Source organism: Pogona vitticeps, chromosome 5 (assembly GCF_051106095.1).
Source record: "Pogona vitticeps strain Pit_001003342236 chromosome 5, PviZW2.1, whole genome shotgun sequence".
Lineage (NCBI taxonomy): Eukaryota > Metazoa > Chordata > Lepidosauria > Squamata > Agamidae > Pogona > Pogona vitticeps.
Window position 1 is genome coordinate 63,018,451 of NC_135787.1, and position 21,320 is coordinate 63,039,770.

At 39.4% G+C, this 21,320-nt stretch overlaps 1 protein-coding gene across 16 annotated transcripts in view; it reads right to left on the bottom strand.

Moving 5' to 3' along the window:
* FAT1 (FAT atypical cadherin 1) overlaps positions 1-21,320 on the bottom strand; it is a 142,918-nt gene that overhangs the window by 26,425 nt on the left and 95,173 nt on the right. For all 16 annotated transcript variants that reach the window (XR_013545496.1, XM_078393971.1, XM_078393965.1 and 13 more), the window contains 10 exons: positions 20,529-20,804; positions 19,647-19,857; positions 12,321-16,388; positions 10,861-11,057; positions 9,613-9,766; positions 7,750-7,983; positions 5,288-5,677; positions 4,301-4,515; positions 2,738-2,875; positions 195-338 (listed from right to left, as the gene is read on the bottom strand). Coding sequence is in view for 15 of the 16 variants with exons in the window: in XM_078393971.1 (XP_078250097.1) it covers positions 195-338; positions 2,738-2,875; positions 4,301-4,515; positions 5,288-5,677; positions 7,750-7,983; positions 9,613-9,766; positions 10,861-11,057; positions 12,321-16,388; positions 19,647-19,857; positions 20,529-20,804 (6,027 nt within the window). In the remaining variant the exon portion in view is untranslated. The remainder of the gene's footprint in view (positions 1-194; positions 339-2,737; positions 2,876-4,300; positions 4,516-5,287; positions 5,678-7,749; positions 7,984-9,612; positions 9,767-10,860; positions 11,058-12,320; positions 16,389-19,646; positions 19,858-20,528; positions 20,805-21,320) is intronic.

Here is a 21,320-nt window from a genome sequence, read left to right on the forward strand (position 1 = left end):
AACTCCTCACCTACAGGATGACATAAAATGGTTAACAATTTTATATACTTCAGGACCTTGTCAACAATCACATTACCAAGCCATACTGAGAATGACTTTCCTGATGAACTATATTTCCTATAAAGGTTGCAGTTCTCTAGTAATACAGAAGCTACACAGTCCACTTCAATAATATAGTATGATAAATAGATTACCTGGATGATGATACTATAGTTCCCTTTTGAAAAGGCTGGTGCATTGTCATTTACATCAGACACATCAATATTGACTGTAGTGGTGTTGATCCTAGGTGGACTTCCATTGTCTGAGGCCTGAACTGTCAGAGTGTAACCTGAGATCTTTCAAGTAAAATATAGACAGGGATGGAGGGAGGGAGGGAGAGAGGGAGAGGGGTGAGAGAGAGAGAGAGAGAGAGAGAGAGAGAGAGAGAGAGAGAGAGAGAGAGAAGAAATAGAATTTTTAAGAAATTTCAGACAAAATAGGCAATGTTCTTTTCCAAAGAGAAAATTACAAAATATCATAAAGAGGATATTCTGCAGTGGTTGCAGTCATACATAAATGTTACACTGGCTGAAATCCAATGTCCGAAATTGCACTTGGCATAGTGCAAAGTTATGCCTTCAGAGGTTCTTAGGGAGCTATGCCTAGGCAATTTCATATGACTACACAATAAACCATGAAACTGAACACACTATTAACCACGCAATTGATCACCCACTGTCCATGCTATGACTTCCACCTTGGTGCAAATTTCCCAGTGGCTTATACAGCTTCAAGTTACACATACACTGTTACAGCCCTATTAAAACATCAACTATACCCCCTTCAGTAACAATCTACAATTCTGCTATTTTTCCAAGAGAGAACTACTTAAATTGGCTCAGTTCACACATTATGAACCTGAAATTCTTAAATCATTTATAGGAAAATACTACAGTTATGTTTCCTCGTCATGCATTTTCCTCTTTCCTTTAGCTGATTGCTGTACACAGAGAGAGCAGGCTAGCCTGATTCAATGGCGGTTTTCATTCCAGCAGCCTAGCTTCCATTCTGGTAGCAGTGGCGGTGGTGGCATGACAAGTTAGGGGTGTGATGGGGGTAGTAGGAAGGGGGTAGGCTGTGGGGGCAGAGAGAGTGGGGCCATTGAACAGCTGTTTGGAGGGACCATATGCGGAGAGAGAGCAAACTAGGCTGCTGGAATGGCAATTCCGGCAGCCTAGCTTGCTCTATGGGACAAATAAAAAGGATCATTTCATCACTTTGTATTTGTCAGAGCCTCTGGAACTGATGGATACAAAGCAACAAATATTACATGAATCAGCGATTTCTGACTAATATCATGATTCTTTTTTATTCATCCCCATGTCTAATAATCATATCTCCCAAAATAATGCTCCCTGGGTCTTAAAATTGTCCAAGGCCTTTCTCTTGGTCCTGTCACCTTTACAGGTATATTGGACAGGAACTCAAGAGCACACGTTTTTGGTGGTTGCTCCCAGGTTATGGAATGCCCTTCCAAGTAAGGCTAGGCTGGTCCCTCTCTTCTCTTTTTTCAGCAGCTACTGAAAATATTTTCATGTTTAATATCTAATTTTAAAATAGCTAGTTGCCCTACACCTGTGCTAATATATCCCTTTAAATGTGTTTTTAAATGCTTTTTCAATTCTTTATTTGTGATCACAATAATTCCTTATTTAATTCCTTGTTTAAATCACTGCTATTATATTATTTTTAAATTCTTTTTAAAATGATATATGAGTTGTCTTGAGTTCCATGGCAGTGAGAAAGGCAACAAAGAAATGTAATAATAAATAAATAAATAATTGGAGAAATCCAGGAAGTGGGTGAAAGAATCCCCACTTCATGAGAAAGAAGAGGAGAACATGTAAGCTTGAGGAATACTTCTGAATTCCCAAATCATAGTCTGAAGAACTGGGTTCAAGATGTCGGAACCCAGTCATGTCTTTTCTCACAAATGCCTCAGTACAATCATACGGTTGTTTCTTATACCTTTGGTCTACTTTAATTACATGATTACCACATTCACAACCATTAATTCTCAGCTACTTTTGATATTATCAACTCCAATAAAGGATTACTGATACAAGCAGAGCAACTGACTCTAACAAATGCTAACCATGCCACTACAAGGGGGAAAAAAGAAAAAAAAACATAACTAGTAGAAATGTAAAATCCAGTTATTTATAGGTACCTATGAAATAAGGACTCCCAAATCAGACACTATTTATTTATTTATTTATTTATTTATTTATTTATTTATTTATTTATTTATTTATTTATTAAATTTATACCCCACCCCTCTAGACCATGTCTACTCGAGGCGGCTTACAACATAAAAATAGATCAATATAAAAATATATGTAATCATAAAAATACAATTGCAGTATTAATTAAGTCAATTAATTTGAGAAAGGATTACCAAGATGGGATAGAATAAGAAAAGAAGAGATTAAAAAAACTTAGCTGACTGGAGGGAAGGCCTGCTTAAATAGCCAAGTTGTTAACTGGCTTTTAAAAACACCCAACGAGGGTGCCACCCGAATTTCTGTTGGAAGGGCGTTCCACAGCCAAGGAAGGCCTGGGTTTTTTTGTCACTAAAAAACTCTGGTCTCTTCTATTTCTTATTAGTTTAGTTTAATAACTGAAACACATGGGACATCATGGTGAAATGCTATTTGTCGGAGCGTGCCTCTCATCTCAAAAAGCAGAAACTTACCTTCTCTCGGTCAAGAGGTCTAGCCACTTTAACCTCACCCAAGGTTGGGTCAATTGTGAATGGGTTCCCTTGGTTGCCATCAATAATAGTGTAGCGAATGTGGTTATTTGAAGGCCCATCAGCATCGGCAGCTATAACCTAGAGGTTATTCACAATAGCGTTAGAGGGGCACTGACACATATTCAATGAGCTCAGTTTCTCAAAGTAACAATTCCAAAATTCAGAATACAAGGAGGGCTACCTAAACTAATTACTCATCTCTAATTTTCTTACACATCCACTTACAATGCAGAACATAATTTTCCAATACAATAATTTGTGTTTTCCAGTTTTTTTAAGCCTTCACTTTGAAATCACACTATTTTGAAAATGGTAACAATGAGACATCTGAAAAGTTATTTTTGGACTAATAATAATAATAACTGCATGCTGTCAAGTTGATTCCAACTTATGGTGATCCTTTCCATGGTTTTCTAGGTGAAGAATACAAAAAAGTGGTTTTAACATTTTCTTCCTCTGGGAACACTTTCAGACTGTGCAGCTTAAACTTGACTCCACAGGCTGACTGTTCTCTAGGAGGCACAGTGGGGAATTGAATTCCCAACCTCTGACTCCACAGCCGGATACTGTATATAGACCACTAAGCCATTTAGCCAACTTACAGTATAATAACTGTGTGCTGTCAAGTCAATTCTAACTCACAGCAACCCTTTTTGGAGTTGTCTAGATAGAGAGTACGCAGACGTGTACTCAGAATACTCCTTTCTTCTGGGGGCATCCTAGGACTGTGCAGTTTGCCCGAAGTCACACAGGTTGGCTCTTCTGGGATGCACAGTGGGGAACTGAACTCCCCAAGTCAGAAACCTAACTCACTCAGCTATCAAACCAGATATTTTTGGACTATACAACTCCTAGAATCCCCAGCATACACGGTGACTGCAACAGAACTCATGGCCAGCCCTAAATTCACAGAAATTACTGTACCAATCTATCTACCCATCTTTACTTATTTTACTTATTTGTATCATAGGATTATTATAAAAGGAATGACATTAAAGGAACCAGCATCCTTCCACTTCACCTACATGTGATCAGAAGTGGTTTTCATTCATCTGGGTGGAGAGGGAAGAGACTAGAAACATTAATTTTTTGGGACTGCCAAACCGGCTGGGGGATTCCGGGAGGTACAGTCAACCAACCAACCAACCATCTTCACTTATTTTATTCATTTGTATCATAGGATTATTATAAAAGGAATGACATTAAAGGAACCAGCATCCTTCCACTTCACCTACATGTGATCACTTAGAAGTGGTTTTCATTCATCTGGGTGGAGGGGGAAGAGCCTAGAAAAATTAATTTTTTGGGACTGCCAAACTGGCTGGGGGATTCCGGAAGGTTCGTCCGTCCGACCCACCCACCCACTCATTTTTCCAGTTGGTGGTATCAATCATACAACAATGCAATCTCCCCCATGGCATCTTTTTAAAATCACATTGATTTTTCTAAAATACAAACACCATATAAGAACATGTCACTGTTGGGGAAAGCAGATGTACATACTGTGATAACTGACTGTTCAACCTCAGCATCTTCACTGATTACTGCTGTATAAGTATCCTGACTGAATACTGGACTGTTGTCGTTGATGTCTGTTACATTTATATTTACTGTTACAACATCACTCAGTGAGGGAGTTCCTCCATCTGTGGCTTCCACGGTCAGATAATATTCAGGGAAGCTCTCATAATCAAGGCTTCCAATAATAAAAAGAGCACCTGCAATTTAAAAAAATAAAATAAAAATCACACATTAAAGTTTTCTATTAAGGCAAACTGGATAACAACTGCAGTTTCAAATCACTCAGTAAATTATTTCAGTGTCAGTAACTGCCTATGTTTTCAAATGTCTCTTTGTGCTCATGTTAATGCACCATTGCACCTCTTTGCTTGGTGGAGTGTGGACAATATCTGAAACATTTTTTTAATCCACATTTCCAGTTTTCTGAGTTTTCATGCTGTCTACATGAAATCAAGAGTATTTCAGCATGAGAATACACTTCGGTTGCTGCATTTCCACTATTGTGGCACAGTCTTTGGAAGGGAAAATGGTCCTGGTCTCTAGAATAAAATGACAACATTTTATTGTCATTTATTTATTCATTTTTATTTGCCCGTCCTACGACCACTCTAGGTGGCTTCCAATTTCCCTCCTTGCATTCAGAAATATGGTAAAGGTCGAGTTATTTAAAGTAGGTGTGTGCCACCAGAAAAGGGGAATGTAAACAGTACTGTACAGTTGAGAAAAAACAGATATGATAGGTGCCCCTCCAAGGAACTGGTCCTAATAACTAAAGGCAGGGGGAGAATGTCCTTCTTCCACTACGCAAAATGAACATCTCATGGTGAGTATAAATGTTCCTTTTTCCTATAGCAGAGGAGGACATCCTCAAGAGATGGGATTTACTAAAACCTTATGTCCTAGGGTGGGACCAAGGAGAGGTTCACCTACCCCCACAGGTATAAAAAAACCTGTTTGATTAAAGATTACCTGTTTTTGAATCAATACTGAATTTTCCATGTTCATTTCCACTAACTATAGAATAGGTGATTTCGGCATTGGCTTCAATATCGCGGCTAGCAGCATAAACCTGAAGAATCTCCATCCCAGTCATTGCAGCTTCTGATACAGTTGCACTGTATTCTCTGTACTCAAAGACAGGTGGATTGTCATTTATATCCAAGACAGAAACCACAAGAGTACCAGTAGAAGACAGTCTTCTTGGGGAGCCTTCATCTTCAGCTTTCAAAGTCAGAGAAAACACAGCCTGTAACTCCCGATCTAAAGGTTTTTCCAATCGAACAATCCCAGAGAATTCATCAATAGAGAACTGGCCCTCTGCAGAGTTTATTAGTGAGTAGTGAATTTTCCGATTTAATCCTACAATTTAAAAACAAAAACAAAGCTCTGATGTCTCAAAGTATATTCCTTCAGCAAGAACTCTGACTAGCCACATGCATGAAAGAGAAAAAAAAACATGACACTGAATCACCCATTTATTCCTTCACTGATTTCTGCTGGGGTCATCATCTACAGATTTGCAGACATCTGATGATTCCCTATTAAAAGATTACTCCTATTAAAGATCCCACACATTCAAAGAGCACTGGCTTCTACTCTGTATGAATGTGTTGATTTAGCACACACATGCTGCTCCAGGGTATGATGAATCTAGAAAAATCCCAGCTCGGATTTTATCATAATCCATAAACCATGATTGCAGGACTGATCTGAGTGATTATTTGACATCAAGAAGCAGCACTCCATCTCCAGGGATCAGCAAAAGCACATATCCACTCACTAGCAGTGAATGTTTTTCTCCATCTAAGAATCCCTAGAGCAGGACTTTTCATGTCTGTGGCCCAGAGAGGTGACAAGAAATGATGCTCAAGGCATTTGGAGAGCGTAAGGTTGTGGACAAATATCTTAAGGGTTAGATAGCTGTGATTTGTGAAACACACAGTCTAGCTGAATCTCTAATAACCATACTTTTTGATTTAGATGAGTATTGCATGCCCAGGAATTAAGCTATTTGAGGGTTAATCTGTGGGTTAAACACTATCTGAGGCCACAGCTAAACTGCGTATGTAAAAAAGACCGTAAAAAACAATACCTATGTTGAATCAGACTACAGTGGTGCCTCGCTTAATGATTACCTCGTTAAATGACAAAACTGCTTGACGATGAACTTTTTGTGATCGCTTTTGCGATTGCAGAACAATGTTCTAATAGGGAAAAATCGCTTAATGATGATCGGTTCCCTGCTTTGGGAACCGATTTTTCGCTAGATGACAATTTTAAAACAGCTGACTGGTGGCTCTAAAATGGCCACCCGCTGTGCAAAATGGCTCCCCGCTGTGATTTAGGACAGATTCCTCGCTTTACAGGCACTGAAAATGGCCGCCCCTATGGAGGATCTTTGCTGGACGCTGAGGTATTTAGCCCATTGGAACACATATTGGAACCAGTTTTCAATGCATTTCAATGGGCTTTTTCGTTTTGCTTGACGAGGATTTCGCTTAACAGTGATTTCAACGGAACGAATTATCCTCATCAAATGAGGCACCACTGTATATAATTCAGATCAAAGATTATCTAGTCCAGTATTCACGTATCACAGTAGCAAGCTAGATACCTCTGAGAACCCCAAACCAGCATGTGCATGAAACTGCATCTGTCTACTCCTGCTGCCCAGCTACCAGCTATTAGTTCTAAAAGGCACACCGCCTCTGAACTAATATATCTCTCACCTCATTAACAGGCCACTGAGAGCCTCATTCCCCCGAATCTGTCTGACCTCCTTTCAGAACCACCCAAGCTAGCTTCCTTTTTCTAGTTTCCTTCTTTCCCAACAACCCAGAGAAAGAAACTGAGCACAGAGCCTGGATCCTTTCTCTGGTTTGTTGCGAGAGAAATGAACCAGAGGAGAGTAGCTCCTTGATAAACAAACCACAGAGCAAAATTCCTTGCTTTGTTCAGCTGCTCTCAGTGCAAGCAGGAGCAATTAGGCAGCATGCATCAGCATCCTTTTGGCATCCCACAAAAGCCTGTGGACCACCAGATTATCATGTCACGTCGTTAATTGTGTTAATAAATTCTACAAATTGATTGCCAACTATGTAAATAAGTCCCACTGTCCTTCATTGGAGAACCATGCATCCTAGCAGCATGAGAGAAGAGGAAAATATTTGTATCTACTTACCTGAAATCTCCATAATTCTAGACACCTTTACCATGAATCCTCTTACCTGCCTGTCCCTCAAAGGTTAAAAAGTCCAAACATGCTAACCTTTCCTCACAGGGGAGTTGTTTCAGTCCCCCGATCACTTGGGATTGCCTTCTTCTCCAGCTTTGCAATATTCTTTTTGAAGTGTGGTAACTAGTAACCTAAGACACCTCACTCAGATTTCAGCACTAAAGCTGAATTAGCAATGATTCTCAATAAATCATACCAGCATCTGCATCGGTAGCTTGCACTCTTGTCAGCAGAGTTTTTGGCTCTGTGTTTTCAAAGACAGTGATAGAGTATGGATCCGCTGTAAACTCTGGGGTGTTATCATTCACATCTTCTATATTCAGAATAATATTAGCCTGGCAAAATCTTCCTCCTCCATCTGTAGCCTTGACTGCAAGCATGTAGACTGACTTCTGCTCATGGTCAAGTGTTGCTAATGTTTTCAGTTCACCTATTAATCAAACAACAAAAGCAAAGGAAATAAACAGTTTTAAAGCAAACAGCAACAAGAATACAGGAACCCACCCCCAAAAAAGTGTAAAGTCAATTTCTGGGCCAATATTTTGAGTTTTCTTTTTATATTAAGATACGTCAAATAGCAGCCAACAAAAGAACTCCTCGCCCCTCTGTAGTAAATTCTGCACCAACTGCTGACATTTACAACTTGCCTCGTAAAACTTAACTTCATGATGGACAAAAAATTGCAATTCTTTTGAGACGTCTATAGGAAGTGCACATTTATATATGACTGCAACTCCCTGAAACAGATTCAGAAAAACATGGCGTACAACAGGTCTAAGCGGGAGTAATCTGGAGTAGAAGAAATCCTGGGAAAGGCATAGAAGATTCAAGCTGGATGTGGAACATAGCAATGGAAGCCAAAGAAGAAGAACAGAAACCTTTTGAAATCTACTGGAGAGAAGAAGCTGGCAGATGAAAGCATAACTGTTGGTAGTGAAGAAGGAATTATACACAGACTGAGGTGTCTGCATCACGCACACAGTCTGACACGACGTACACTGCCAAGGCTCTACCCTTAAGGACCCCTGATGTGGTCTGATGATGTACTCAGAATCTGCAAGAGAAATCTACTGCATTTTCCCTAAACCACAGTTTCTGAAATTCCATGTACCTGTGATTACTAAGCCCCATTTCAAGTCTTTGCTTCACATGTAGATTAAACACATAAACAGGGAGAAAGGTGCTAGCACTGCCCTTCCATAGCTCTTTCCAACTGTCCTCAATATGCAGATGGTGACAGTCTGAAACACTATTTTGTGAAAGGTCTCCACTGAAGTAGTAACCTGAGTTTTAAGGTTTCTAACTTATTCAGTGATGCTGCCCTACAGTGGAACCTCTCTGATCCGGACTGTCATCCTCTATGTGCTTGAAGACAAACTGGAGACAGATGGGAATCGATTAGCACATTCCTCCTTCTCATATCTTTAACCTGCATGCAAGACAAATGCTTGAATAAGACTCAAATTTGCATTAAAAATCACATCGGGCAAACCAATCCTTTATTTATTTATTTATTTATTTATTTATTTACTTACTTAATTTAATTTATTTAGTATCCCACCTATCTGGTATATGTCCTCGGGGAACAGTGGCACAGCAGCCCTCCTGATGCACTTCAAAATCCCAATGGCTCATATGCACCAGGGCAGAACGTATGTACACAATGACAGAGCACATGTGGGCATGTGCCAGCTCCAAACCCTGCCTGGAGGAATAGAATAGCTTAGGATCCAACGGGTCCCATGCTGGCTCCTTCCCAGCTGGCAAAGCCCCATTTGGGGACTTTCAGCTAAGGCAAATTCACATGCTAAATGTGGAGAAAGTACCTCAACCGATAAGGAGAAGATTTGTGTCTCTCTGTTCTGGTCACAAGACACCTAGCTTCTCCTACTTCCAGGAGCAGAACCACTAATGGTCATTTTCTCCCTGTCCAGGGACAACGGGGGCCCTCCTCCCTTGGGCTCCTACAGCAATCAACACAAAGTCCTGATTCCCCCACTTATCACAATTGATGGGTTAGGGCTGTAGGCACAGCTTATCAAATCCTTTTGATTTTTACCAGTGTCTGAGCTGAGTCTGAAGTCTTCTGCGCCAGCACCATGCAGAGTGTAAGCTATTTCTGCATTGGAACGAATATCTGCATCCGTGGCCAAGATCTGCATGATGAGTTTACCAGGCGGAGAATCCTCAGGAACAGTCTCTGTGTATAATGCCTAAAAAGTATTAGGGGGAAAATATATTAAGGAACTGCAAAGAAGAGTAGGATACAGAAAAAGGAAAAATGATTAGTTTCATCTGCTGAAGGATTTTAGATGAGAGAGGAAAACAACATGGAAGGATATAGTACTTAAGACTCAAAAAATAATGCCTTCCTTTTAGTATATCTCATTGTCTGGAGTTTTATTATGGTTCTTCTGAATTGCCAATGTACTGCATGCCAAGTTAGTAAGAGCTAGTTGCTGCCAGTGAAGCACTCACCACTTTGGTGACTCGGAAGCACTGTGACAATGTTTTAGATAACTTAATGCATAATTTAATATTTTTCATTGTTTCTTTAATTGTTTGTATAAAATGTTCCCCTTCTCCTTCATATGCTCCAGATGCCTTCAATTCTGAACTCAATGAAAACACAAGTGAGGATAGTTTCTGTCACGTCTCACACACAGAGGGCAGGTGGGAAATGACAGTGTTCTTGAGTAAATAGTTGCATTCATTTCTTCAGGCCTGCTCAAAGGATACTGGCGTATGAAGAGCATTAAAAGCTTTATCCATAAAGCCTACCCAACTGAAGGAGACCAGGCCAGGAAAGCTTAAATAAACTAGGAAGCAGTTTAGAACAGAAAAACAAACAAACAAAAAACACCTCATAGCACTTAAAGCACTCTCTGGTTTACAAGTTAATTATGGAGGCTAATACCCCCCCCCCCCCGCGAGCTGGCTACTCATTTTACAGACCTCGGAAGGATAGAAGGCTATCAACCTTGAACCAGCTACCTAGGATTGAACCCCGGGTCGTGAGCACAGTTTTGGATGCAGTACAGCAGTCTGACCACTGTGCCACGAGAATCCCTAGCTTAGTAAACTAGGAAGTAGTTCTAATTTCTCATTCTTGTAAATGGTTCTCATTCCATTCCACAAATGATTAATAAAATGTTTACATGCTAGCAACTTTGTTTGAATAAGTTTCAAGGGCATTCTAGGAAATATTTTTGATCTTCCTCCCTTTAAGGATATTAAGTGAAAAATATTGGTGGATGATGTACGTTTTCATGCTACACCAAATGTGCATTAAAATATGTTCTAGTACCTTTTCACAAACAGGGCTATTATCATTTGAATCAAGGACTTTAACCTCCACCATAGCTTTTGCTGCAAACATCCCATCAGTCGCTGTAATATTTAGAAGATAACTATCCTTGACTTCTCTGTCCAGAGGCTTTCGAACATACACTTTCCATTCATTCTGTAGATTTTCTACAGCAAATTGTCCCAATGGATCACCTCCTAATACAAAGTCATGCAATAAAAAGAGGCAAAATGAGATTGGATTCTGAAAAAAATTATACATAAATATAGGATTGTATATAAATGCACACACATATATACAAAACTCCTAAATACATTTCTGAATACATACAGTAATGTGCAGTAATACTGTACTTATTATTTAAAGATGGCAGAAAAATGTATGTTCTATTTATCTGTCTATTTAGACAGGTACAGATTAAAAAAAAGGTTTTTTATAATAAAATGTTTCAAGGGTTAGGCAAGAACTGCATTCTGGGATTGCACTGCTTGCATACAGAGGGGTGTTATTTGTGGGGGAAATCACATCCAATGCCTTCAGCTCTGAATGCTTGGCCAGTAAAGGAAGAAAATCTTAAATGTAAGAAATGAGGCACGTTCTATTACCACAGAAGAGCTCTACTGGCATTGGGACCTTCAAAAATATTTCCCTTGCCCCACCTATCCTCTTCATAGTGTAGACGATTACCAGCAATTAGTGTGAGCATCCAAACAAAATAATAATAGGTGAACTATGTAACTGAGGACCATATTATAGTTACATTAGTTGCTATAAGTTTCATGCAGGGGAGGTTGGTATGTAGTTTATGTAATATTTGTACTGAGCATTTCTACAAAGGTAGCGTAATTGATAAATCACACTGCTTGTTCAGTGAAAAATCATACTGCTTTTGTGAGTGAGAAATGGCCAATTTGCCCCATCAACCAAGCAGATAAGGCATATTAGAGAAAGTCAGTAGACAAAAGAGTTTCCTGCTGGAAGATACATGGTGCAGATTTCACAGCCAATATGTGGCTGCCATTTTCAGAGCTCCATTATATATTGTAGCATGTAGCTCTATCCTAAGGCTGGGCTTCTCTGCCCTGCTAGGAAAATGTGTCATTTTTAAAATTGCAATATGCTAAAGGACAGTAGTTTGCGGGGGTGGGGGTGGGGAGATTTCACATTTCATATCTAAATGGGAGAAGGGATAATAAAGCATTACATGTACAGGAATAATACTACAGTAGGACCCCCTATCCAAGGAAACGATAGTCCACGGTTTCACTTATCCAGTTTGCCATAGTCCTATACAAAACATACAAAGGTGCCTCCTTGTGGCCTTTGCCCCATCCTCTTGTATGTTGTATATAGGGTTCCCTTGTATCCACAGTTTCAGGCATCCAAGGTAAATTGGGGAACTGATGATTATTTAAAGTATCTAAGACCAAATAAATCTGATAACTTTTCTAAATATTTACCTGTAATGAAATAGCTGACTTGTCTGTTATTCTCTTCTGAATCAGCATCAGTGGTGCTTAATATAGCAACTACTCCTCCAGTTGGATCATCTTCACTGACTGTCCCTTTATAAATCTCTGCAGTAAAGCGTGGAGGATTGTCATTGACATCAGTTACAGAAACTTCTACAATGGCAGTATAAGATAACTGCATTTTTTCAGCCCTGTCAGATGCCACCACAGTAATTCTGTATTTCTGCTGCTTCTCATGATCAAGCTCTTTCAGAGTTGTAATCCAGCCTGTTTCCATGCTTATGGCAAAGGACTCTGTGACAGCAATGTCTTGTGTTGGGTCTAACCTGTAAGTAACCTGTCCATTTCTTCCAGAATCTTGGTCAAATGCTTTTACTTGGATGACTTTTGTTCCAGCTGGCATGTTTTCCACAATGTATGCTTCATATGGATTGGATTCTATGATTGGTTTATTGTCATTTGCATCTTTTATCTGAATGCTCACATCCACTGAAGACACAACTCTGTAACCTTCATTCACATAATGTGCTAGGATTGAAAACTGGTACCACTTAGTTGTCTCATGATCTAGGTTCTTCTCAACTTTTAGCCTTCCATTTTGCTTGTCTATCACAAAGTACTCATCTCTGTTACTTTCGGGGGTATTTCCTTTAACAAGAGTATATAACAAAGCCTGAGCATGCTCTGCTTGTATAGTATCAATCACGGTTCCAATGGGAATATCTTCTGAAAGAGTATAGGAATAAAATGGTTCTGAAAATTTTGGAAGAAGTACCTCAGGAGAGAGAATTCTTATATAGACAGGAACACGAGATTCTTTCTGTGGGGCTCCACCATCCTGTGCTCTAACAAAGAAAGCAAGAAACTCATTTTCTAAACCAATTAAACTTTCTTTTGTGGTTATTACCCCAGTCAAAAAATCAATTTCTAAATTCTCCTGAACATTTTCAGAATCTACTTCAATTGTGTAAGTGATGTCTGCATTTGTGCCTTCATCAGCATCAGAAGCTAAAACCTTGACAACAGATGTACCTCTTGGAACATCTGATCCAATATTTACTTCATACTCGGTTGCTCGGAACAAAGGAGCATTATCATTAACATCAGTAAGTATGACATTGACACTGCAGAAAGCTACTTTCCCTCCAAAATCTTTGGCCATTAATCTAATGAAGATTACTTTTTCTGCTGGAGTTTCACGATCCAGGATTTCTGAAGTAAATATCTGCCCTCTCTCATTAATATAAAATCTATCTTTTGCAAAATCGTTCACAATATGGTACGTGATAGATCCGTAGCTACCAGTATCTTTGTCAGCTGCTTTCACCTCTGTCACCAGGGTGTTCAATGGAGCATTTTCTGACAGTTCTACCTCATATTCATTCTGACCAAAAATGGGGCTATGCAGATTGGCTCCGATTACAGTTATGAGAACCTGAGCTGAACTTCTGAAGACCCCATCAGAAACACTGATATTGAGATGATAAAGAGGCTTCAGAGTCTGCTTATGTAGGTTTGAAAGGGTGATGACTCCAGTTTTGCTGCTGATGACAAAATTCATGTTGTCGTTGCCTGTTAATATGGAATACTCAAGCTTGTTTGTGTCTGAACTGTCTGCATCTGAAGCTTTGACACGAGTTACAAAGTGCCCACGGGGAGCCAATTCACTGATGCTAGCTTCATAGAGCAGCTGGTCAAATACTGGTGGGTTATCATTCAGATCTGTTACATCAACAGTTACAATAATGTCACTGCTTAGTGGAGGCATTCCACTGTCAATAGCTCTTACTAATAATATGTGTTGCCAAGACTGTTCATAATCCAAAGGCCTTGTTGTCAGAATGAGTCCGGTGTTGCTATCTATGTGGAAGTAATCATGACTCTTGCTGTCATTCTCTACCAAGTAATAAGAAACCCCTCTGTTTGTTCCAGAATCAGCATCTGTAGCGCAGACATGTACAACAGATGTTCCAATTATCGATGCCTCTGAAAGGGTAGCAGCATAAAATTGCTCTGTAAAGACAGGAGGATTATCATTGATGTCTTCAACTATTATGTCAACAAAGACATCAGCATGAGCCCCAGTTAAGGAATCAGTAGCACGTATACTCAGTTTGTAGGCAGGGTGGGCCTCAAAATCTAGAGGGGCAAAAGTATTGATCACTCCTGTATTGAAGTTGATGGAAAATTGATTGAAAGGATCACCATCTGTGATGCTGTAGAACACTTTGAGGCCTTCCGGGCTGTTGGCTTGTACATGAACAACAGGACTATGGATCTGGATATTTTCAGGTATCTCTGCACTATAGAAAGATTTTTCAAATACTGGCATGGCTTTATTCACAACTGTGACTGGAACTGTCACTTCAGCAGAAAAACTTGGTTCTCCTTCATCCGCTGCAACCACAATGAGAATATACTCTTTATTGAGGTTGTCTGGGTCAAACTGTTTCTTGAGTGAGATTTCACCATTGTTTCCGATTTGGAAATGATCATAGTTTTCTTTGAGGTAGTAATGCACATGTCCATTTCTACCAATATCTTTATCTACTGCAGTGACACGCCGAATAAGTTGGCCCACTTCAGTATCTATTTTTACACTGGCATAATATGGCAGATTGACAAAAACAGGGGCATTATCATTTATGTCTTCTACAGTGATCTTTACCACAACGTGTGCAATTATTGATGGCTTATGCTCTACTGTGACTTCTACCACAATGTCAAAAGACTCTTGCTGCTCACGATCAAATGGTATTCCTGTAGTTGAAAGGACTCCTGAAGTGTAGCTAATTTTGAATCTGCTGTCTGGGTTTAGAATATGATAAAACAAAGGCTCGTTTATTTGATTTCCAATGGGAGTGATCACAGCTATTGTCATTGCTTCTGTGGAATTCTCTTGGACCACAGCATTATAGAAACTGCGGGTGAACTTTAGCTGACTTGCTCTGCTCTCCTTCACATTAATTTTTATGGATGTGGTGCTGGAAAACTTGCCATCTGATGCCCTGACTGTCAATTCGTATCTGCTTCTTAACTGCGTTGTATTTTGTACAGTAATCTGCCCAGTCTTGGTATCGATTGAAAATTTTTCTCCAATGTTGCCTTCAGTGATAGAATACATTAGTCGTGAAAAGGCTTCTGAATCAGCATCTGTTGCATTTACCCTGACAACTTTCACTCCTTTATATACTGGCACCAGAATGGTCGCTTCGTACAGATCTTTGGAAAACACAGGAGGGCAATCGTTGATATCAATGACATAAATGGTAACGTTTGCAGCATATTCTGCAAATAAGCGTGGGGTCCCCATGTCTGACACTTGCACAGAAAAGCTAAATGTACTTCTCTCTTCATAGTCCAAGCCATTTACTGTACGAATGGCTCCAGTACTGGAATCAATGGCAAAATACTTATGGACAGATGGCTCCACAATCTGATAGATAAGCAAAGCATTTGATCCTTTGTCAGCATCTGTAGCTTGTATCACTAAAGGGACGTTTCTATCCGTTAGAACCACACTGTTAACTGAAGCTGTTTCACTTATGAGTCCCGTGTATTCTGTCTGCACAAAAGTTGGCGCGTTATCATTTTCATCCTGAAGATGCACAATCACAGTGGTGTTTGTGGACTGGCCAGCCATGTTAGTTCCCTGAACAGTTAGACTGTAAAAAGGCAATGTTTCAAAATCAAGAATCTTCTGAGAGGTGATGACACCAGAGTTTGGGTTGATAGTGAAGGCATCACCCACATTGCCATCTTTTATCTCATAAATCACAGATGACTGACTGTGCGCAACCACCATTCCAATGAAACTGCCAGTGCTGCAGCCTTCACTGACTTCTGTAGAGTATTCGCTTTTTGTGAATTTTGGCAATGCATTATCAGAGACTGTGACTGAAATGTGCACAGATGTCACTTCACTCAGTGCAGGGCTGCCTTTATCAGTTGCCCTCACCATCAAGGTGTATTCCTCCTGGCTGCTGCGATCCAATTCTTTTGCAGTAGTAATACTGCCTAGGATGGGATGTATATTAAAAGTATTTCCAATATTTCCTGTTACAGAAAATAAAAACAAGAAAGAGTAACAAATAACAGTTCTGGTAGGAGGAACTACAGATATTAACAGTGACACCGATGGAAGGTTAACATTATTTAGATAACCTGAGAACAGAAATGTATTCTACACCAGCTTCAAATTTCTGAATGCTATAATGCAAAAATGTCTGTAATAACATGCTATTTTTCACTCAGCTAACAAAAATTAAGAACAGCCCTGCCTTAACTAATTACTTCTTAGAACTAACAAGCTTTGGAAGCAGAAGGAAGTCCCTTTGTCCATGGCCAACACATAAATCCCGTGGAATGTTAAAGAGACAGAGAATTCCCAGCATCTGCTCTGAAAGTCCATAGGATTTCAAGAGATTAATAGACTTGAATTTTTATTTTATTTTATTTTGCAGGATATTAAGTTTGTGGCCTTATTGAAACACTGGGTTACATCTCTGCATCTAGCATATGAAACTACAAGTGAGTTTACTTGCAGTTCTTTAGAAGTTTCAGTGGAACCTTAATCAGTTGTTCATGAAAATGTTCTTTTATTATTTCTATATTATAGATACTACCATGGATTGGTTAAAAAAAACAACAACAGAACTCTTCCAAATTACTCCTAAAAATGTCAAGGAGTTGTACACTGCCTTAAAAATTGTTCTTAGGTAAATATGAACTTCAGTTTGACTGCTTAACAAAAGCAGGCATACACAAGCCTTTTAGCATGAAAACTAGAGCTGCACACTTCATAGGAATTCTAATTAAGTTAAGACAACAAATTAACAGGAACTGTATGTGTTAATACTTTAATTACAGATCATAGTAAAAACAGCTGTTATTAAAGTCATGAGCTCACTGTGAAGAAATTTTAGTAAAAACATTTAAATTATGTATTTGGGTAGGCAGCTGATATTATCTTTTTTCTTAGTGAAGGTCATAAACAGAGTGCCATTCTTAGAATACCCCATTACTAATCCTATAAACTATTACAAGCATTTAAAGAATGCTCATTTCATATGCTTTGCACTTCTGCCCTAATGTTTTAGCTGTACAATAGTTCAGAATATTAGAAAAACAAAGATGGGAAAGTTTAACATTTCCTCCCACAGTCTTTTGATAGTGAGAGAACGAGTGTGTGAGAACATGTGTATGCACAGACAAATTCTTCACTGGGAAGGAACAATTTCTATTATGTGCTATCTGCTGTGTCACGAATTCTTTCTGAGTCCCACTAATTTCAGTCTAGTTCCAGACTAAAATTAGCTCTACAGTTCCAAACTTCAAAGCTCTGTATATCTAAAGTTTGGGACACTTCTGAGACCTCTTTCTCCCAAACATCCTCCTCTGCTATTAGCAGGAGGGGTGTTGTTCTCTGTGTTCCCATGGTATAAAAGAAGTGACAGGCAACTGTGGCCAACCCAATGTTCCTAGATTTGATCTGCTAGCTAGGCCTGACTGGAGCTGCAGTCCAACAATACCTGTAGGGCCACTATTTTCCAACCCTGGTCTAAAGTGAAAGCACCATTTTCAGCGGTGGCACCTAAACTGTGGAAGTTTCTCAGAAAATTCCATCAGCCATATTCTATCAGGGCCCTTGGAACACAGTGAAGAAATATCTGCTCAGCTCACTGCTATTTCTTATATTCTAACACCCAAAATGTCATATTTTCTGATGGTCATTGTGAGTTTTCCGGGCTGTTTGGCCATGTTCTTCTTCCTAACATTTCGCCAGTCTCTCTGGCCAGGTTCTGTGCTCTGTTCATTAGGAAGAAAAACCTTAAGAACATGGCCAAACAGCCCGGAAAACCCACAACAACTATTGGATCCCGGCCATGAAAGCCTTCGAGAATACATTGTCATATTTTCTCTTTACACATCTGTCACCAGCCAACTACCTTTTTAAAAACACCTACAAATTTTACAGACCACAAATTTACCATTTCAAAAACAGCAATTTGATGAACTAGATGCAGGATGCTGTAATAATGTTTGTAAATTACACGTCTGATAGAGGATACATCCTGAAACTTATAAAAACACGCCAGCAACACTTAAGCCTGTGTAGACTGATCCATGTGTATACTTCGTTTTATAAATGTAGAATATTTCAAGAGATATCCCTCTATCAAAAGTGTAATTAGCCAAAAAGGGCTAACTTGGTTTTGTGGTTGATTTCTGCTTTCAAATTTTTGACTCAAAGTTTACAATACACTGTGCTAAAACCAATGGAAATGCAAAGAAACTCAAAGCAAAATGTTACTATAACAAACTAGATCTGACAAAGTCTACATACAAGTTGTATGACCATTTGTTTTATACTATATTTGAAACTAGCAGACGTATCTGGCTTTAGTAGTTCCACTCCCCACCACACCCTAGTGCTCCTCCCCACTTCTTCCCATGCTCCTATCTAATCAATCAATCAATCAATCAACCAATCTATTTATCTATCTATTGTGTGAGAGTTAACATACAGTGGTGCCCCGCTTGATGATGACCCCGCTTGATGACGAAGTCGCTTAACGATGGGTTTTTGCAATCGCTATAGCGATTGCAAAATGATGGTTTCAATGGTTTTTTTTTTGCTTCACGATGATTTGGACCCTGCTCCGCGAACCAATTGTTCACTAGATGACGATTAAAAACAGCTGATCGGCGGTTTGCAAATTGGCTCCCCACTGTCTTCCGGACCTATTTTTGCTACACAGGCATCGCAAAATGGCTGCCCTATGGAGGATCTTCACTGGACGAGCAGGTATTTCCCCCATTGGAATGCATTGACCGGTTTTCAATGCATTCCAATGGGGGTTTTTTCCTGCTTGACGACGATGTCGCTGTACATCGATTTTGCTGGAACGCATTATCGTCATCAAGCGGGGCACCACTGTATATATTAATGTTGGTCACTGCAGTACTCATAGGACAGAAATGTTGCTCCTTTGAACTAAAGCTCCCAGCAAGCACAGCCAGTAAAGATCAACTTATTTATGCCGGGAGATCATTAGCTTCCTTGCAAAACTTTTTTTCTAGCTTTGATAATTTCAGTTAAGAATATCCCAAATGCCAGGATTCCCCATCCAACATGGCCAGTCAATACAAAACCCACCCAATTATTTAAGTGATCCATTCAAAATTTTGTGTTTCTACCCCACCTGCTTCAAAGTTATTTTGAGACAAACACACAAACATTTGATTTTTTGTGTGAGAGTTAAATTAACATATGTTTGTCAAGAATGATTATCAAAAACCACTGGAACATACCTGATTCTATGGAGTACACAATTTCTGCATTTTCACCTTTATCCTTATCCAGTGCTGTGACTTGCAGAACCATGGATCCAACAGCTGCCGATTCATATACTCGACCTTTGTAGGAAGAACTGGTGAACCATGGTGCATGATCATTTGTGTCACTAACATTAATGATTATCCGAGCAAAGTTCCGCTTGACAGGAACATCTTGATCCCGCACCTAAAATGATTAGTACATTACAAAGAGTCAGCATGTTTGCTTACATAACTCATTGGAAAGAGACAGCTAGATATGAAAGTGAACCACTGCTTACTAGAGTTGGTAGGTATTCTAAATAGATGCAGTAGGAATCTACACTTCAATGCACACCTGATATAGGTCCACAATTCCTGATCAAGCCATTGGCACCTGGAGAAAAGGGTGCTTCTTTCTGTGGATCTTCTTAGCTAGATCCAGCAAGGAAATGTAGGTGGAGATGGATAAACCAAGTAGGAAGGAAATATTTCCTCCTCTTTCCTCTCCCTCTCCTCTTTTTTGGGGAAGTGTGCTGCTTAGCAAAGTGTCATAATCCCTTTCCTCAATAATAATCAACCAGACTTTGGTGACATTGAAAATTCAGTAACAAGTATTTCATGAGCACAATCTCAGCTGTCCTTATAACCACCCTGTCAGGTATATTGGTATGATTATCCCCCATCCTGCAACCATACAACTGAAGCTGGGAAACAGTAATTTGCCAAAGGTTACCCTTAAATAGGACTCAAAATGATGATTTTCCAGTTCACAGTCTCTCAGACTCATCAGGATCTCCGAAAGTCCCAGGCATATTCAGTAACACTGAAAGAGCATATTTTGTTTCAGCTAAAAAAACAAGGAACATGACTCTTTACCATCACTGTGAGAACATGCTGATGGATGACTTCATGATCTAATTTTTCAGAAGTATAAAGAGAGCCAGTTGCAGGATCCAGGCGAAACTTCTTAAGACTGATGGGATCCATGCTACTTTGCACAGTATAAATTAGTTTATTCTTCTCATCTCTATCTGACGCACTGACTTGCAGAATTTCTGTCTCTGGCACTGTGTCCTCTGGGATAATGACTTGGTATTCAGATGTAGAAAACTCGGGTCTGTGATCATTTGTATCTATTACTTTAATATAAACCTGTAACAATATAATTATAATGAAAATGTGATCATCTATAGGTAATCAGAAAGCAATATAGAATGCAAAAGTTATTGCACATACAAAAAGGTTTATAGAATTATGCATAACAAATACAGATTTATAATTTACAGAATGATGATTGAAGGATCTACACTTCAACACAAACCAACCTACCTAACCTACCCCATTCATTAGCACTTATTCTGAACTGGGAAGAGGCAACAAGTGGATGACTGACTACAAGGTTCAGTCCTGGGTCCAGTGCCCTCCAACAGTTTTATTAATGACTTGGACAAGGGGGTTCAGGGAATGCATATTAAATTTGCAAATGACACTAAATTTGTGAGCCCACTTTTGTAGATGCATGATAATTCAGAAATTGCATTAACAGAAAAAAGCTACATCCAGCTTTTAATACCAAGTATACTAGATCAATTCAATCCAGGGGACTTACCTAAATATTCACTCATGAAACCTCATTCATTCAATCTGTCTACTATAGTGAAGACTAAC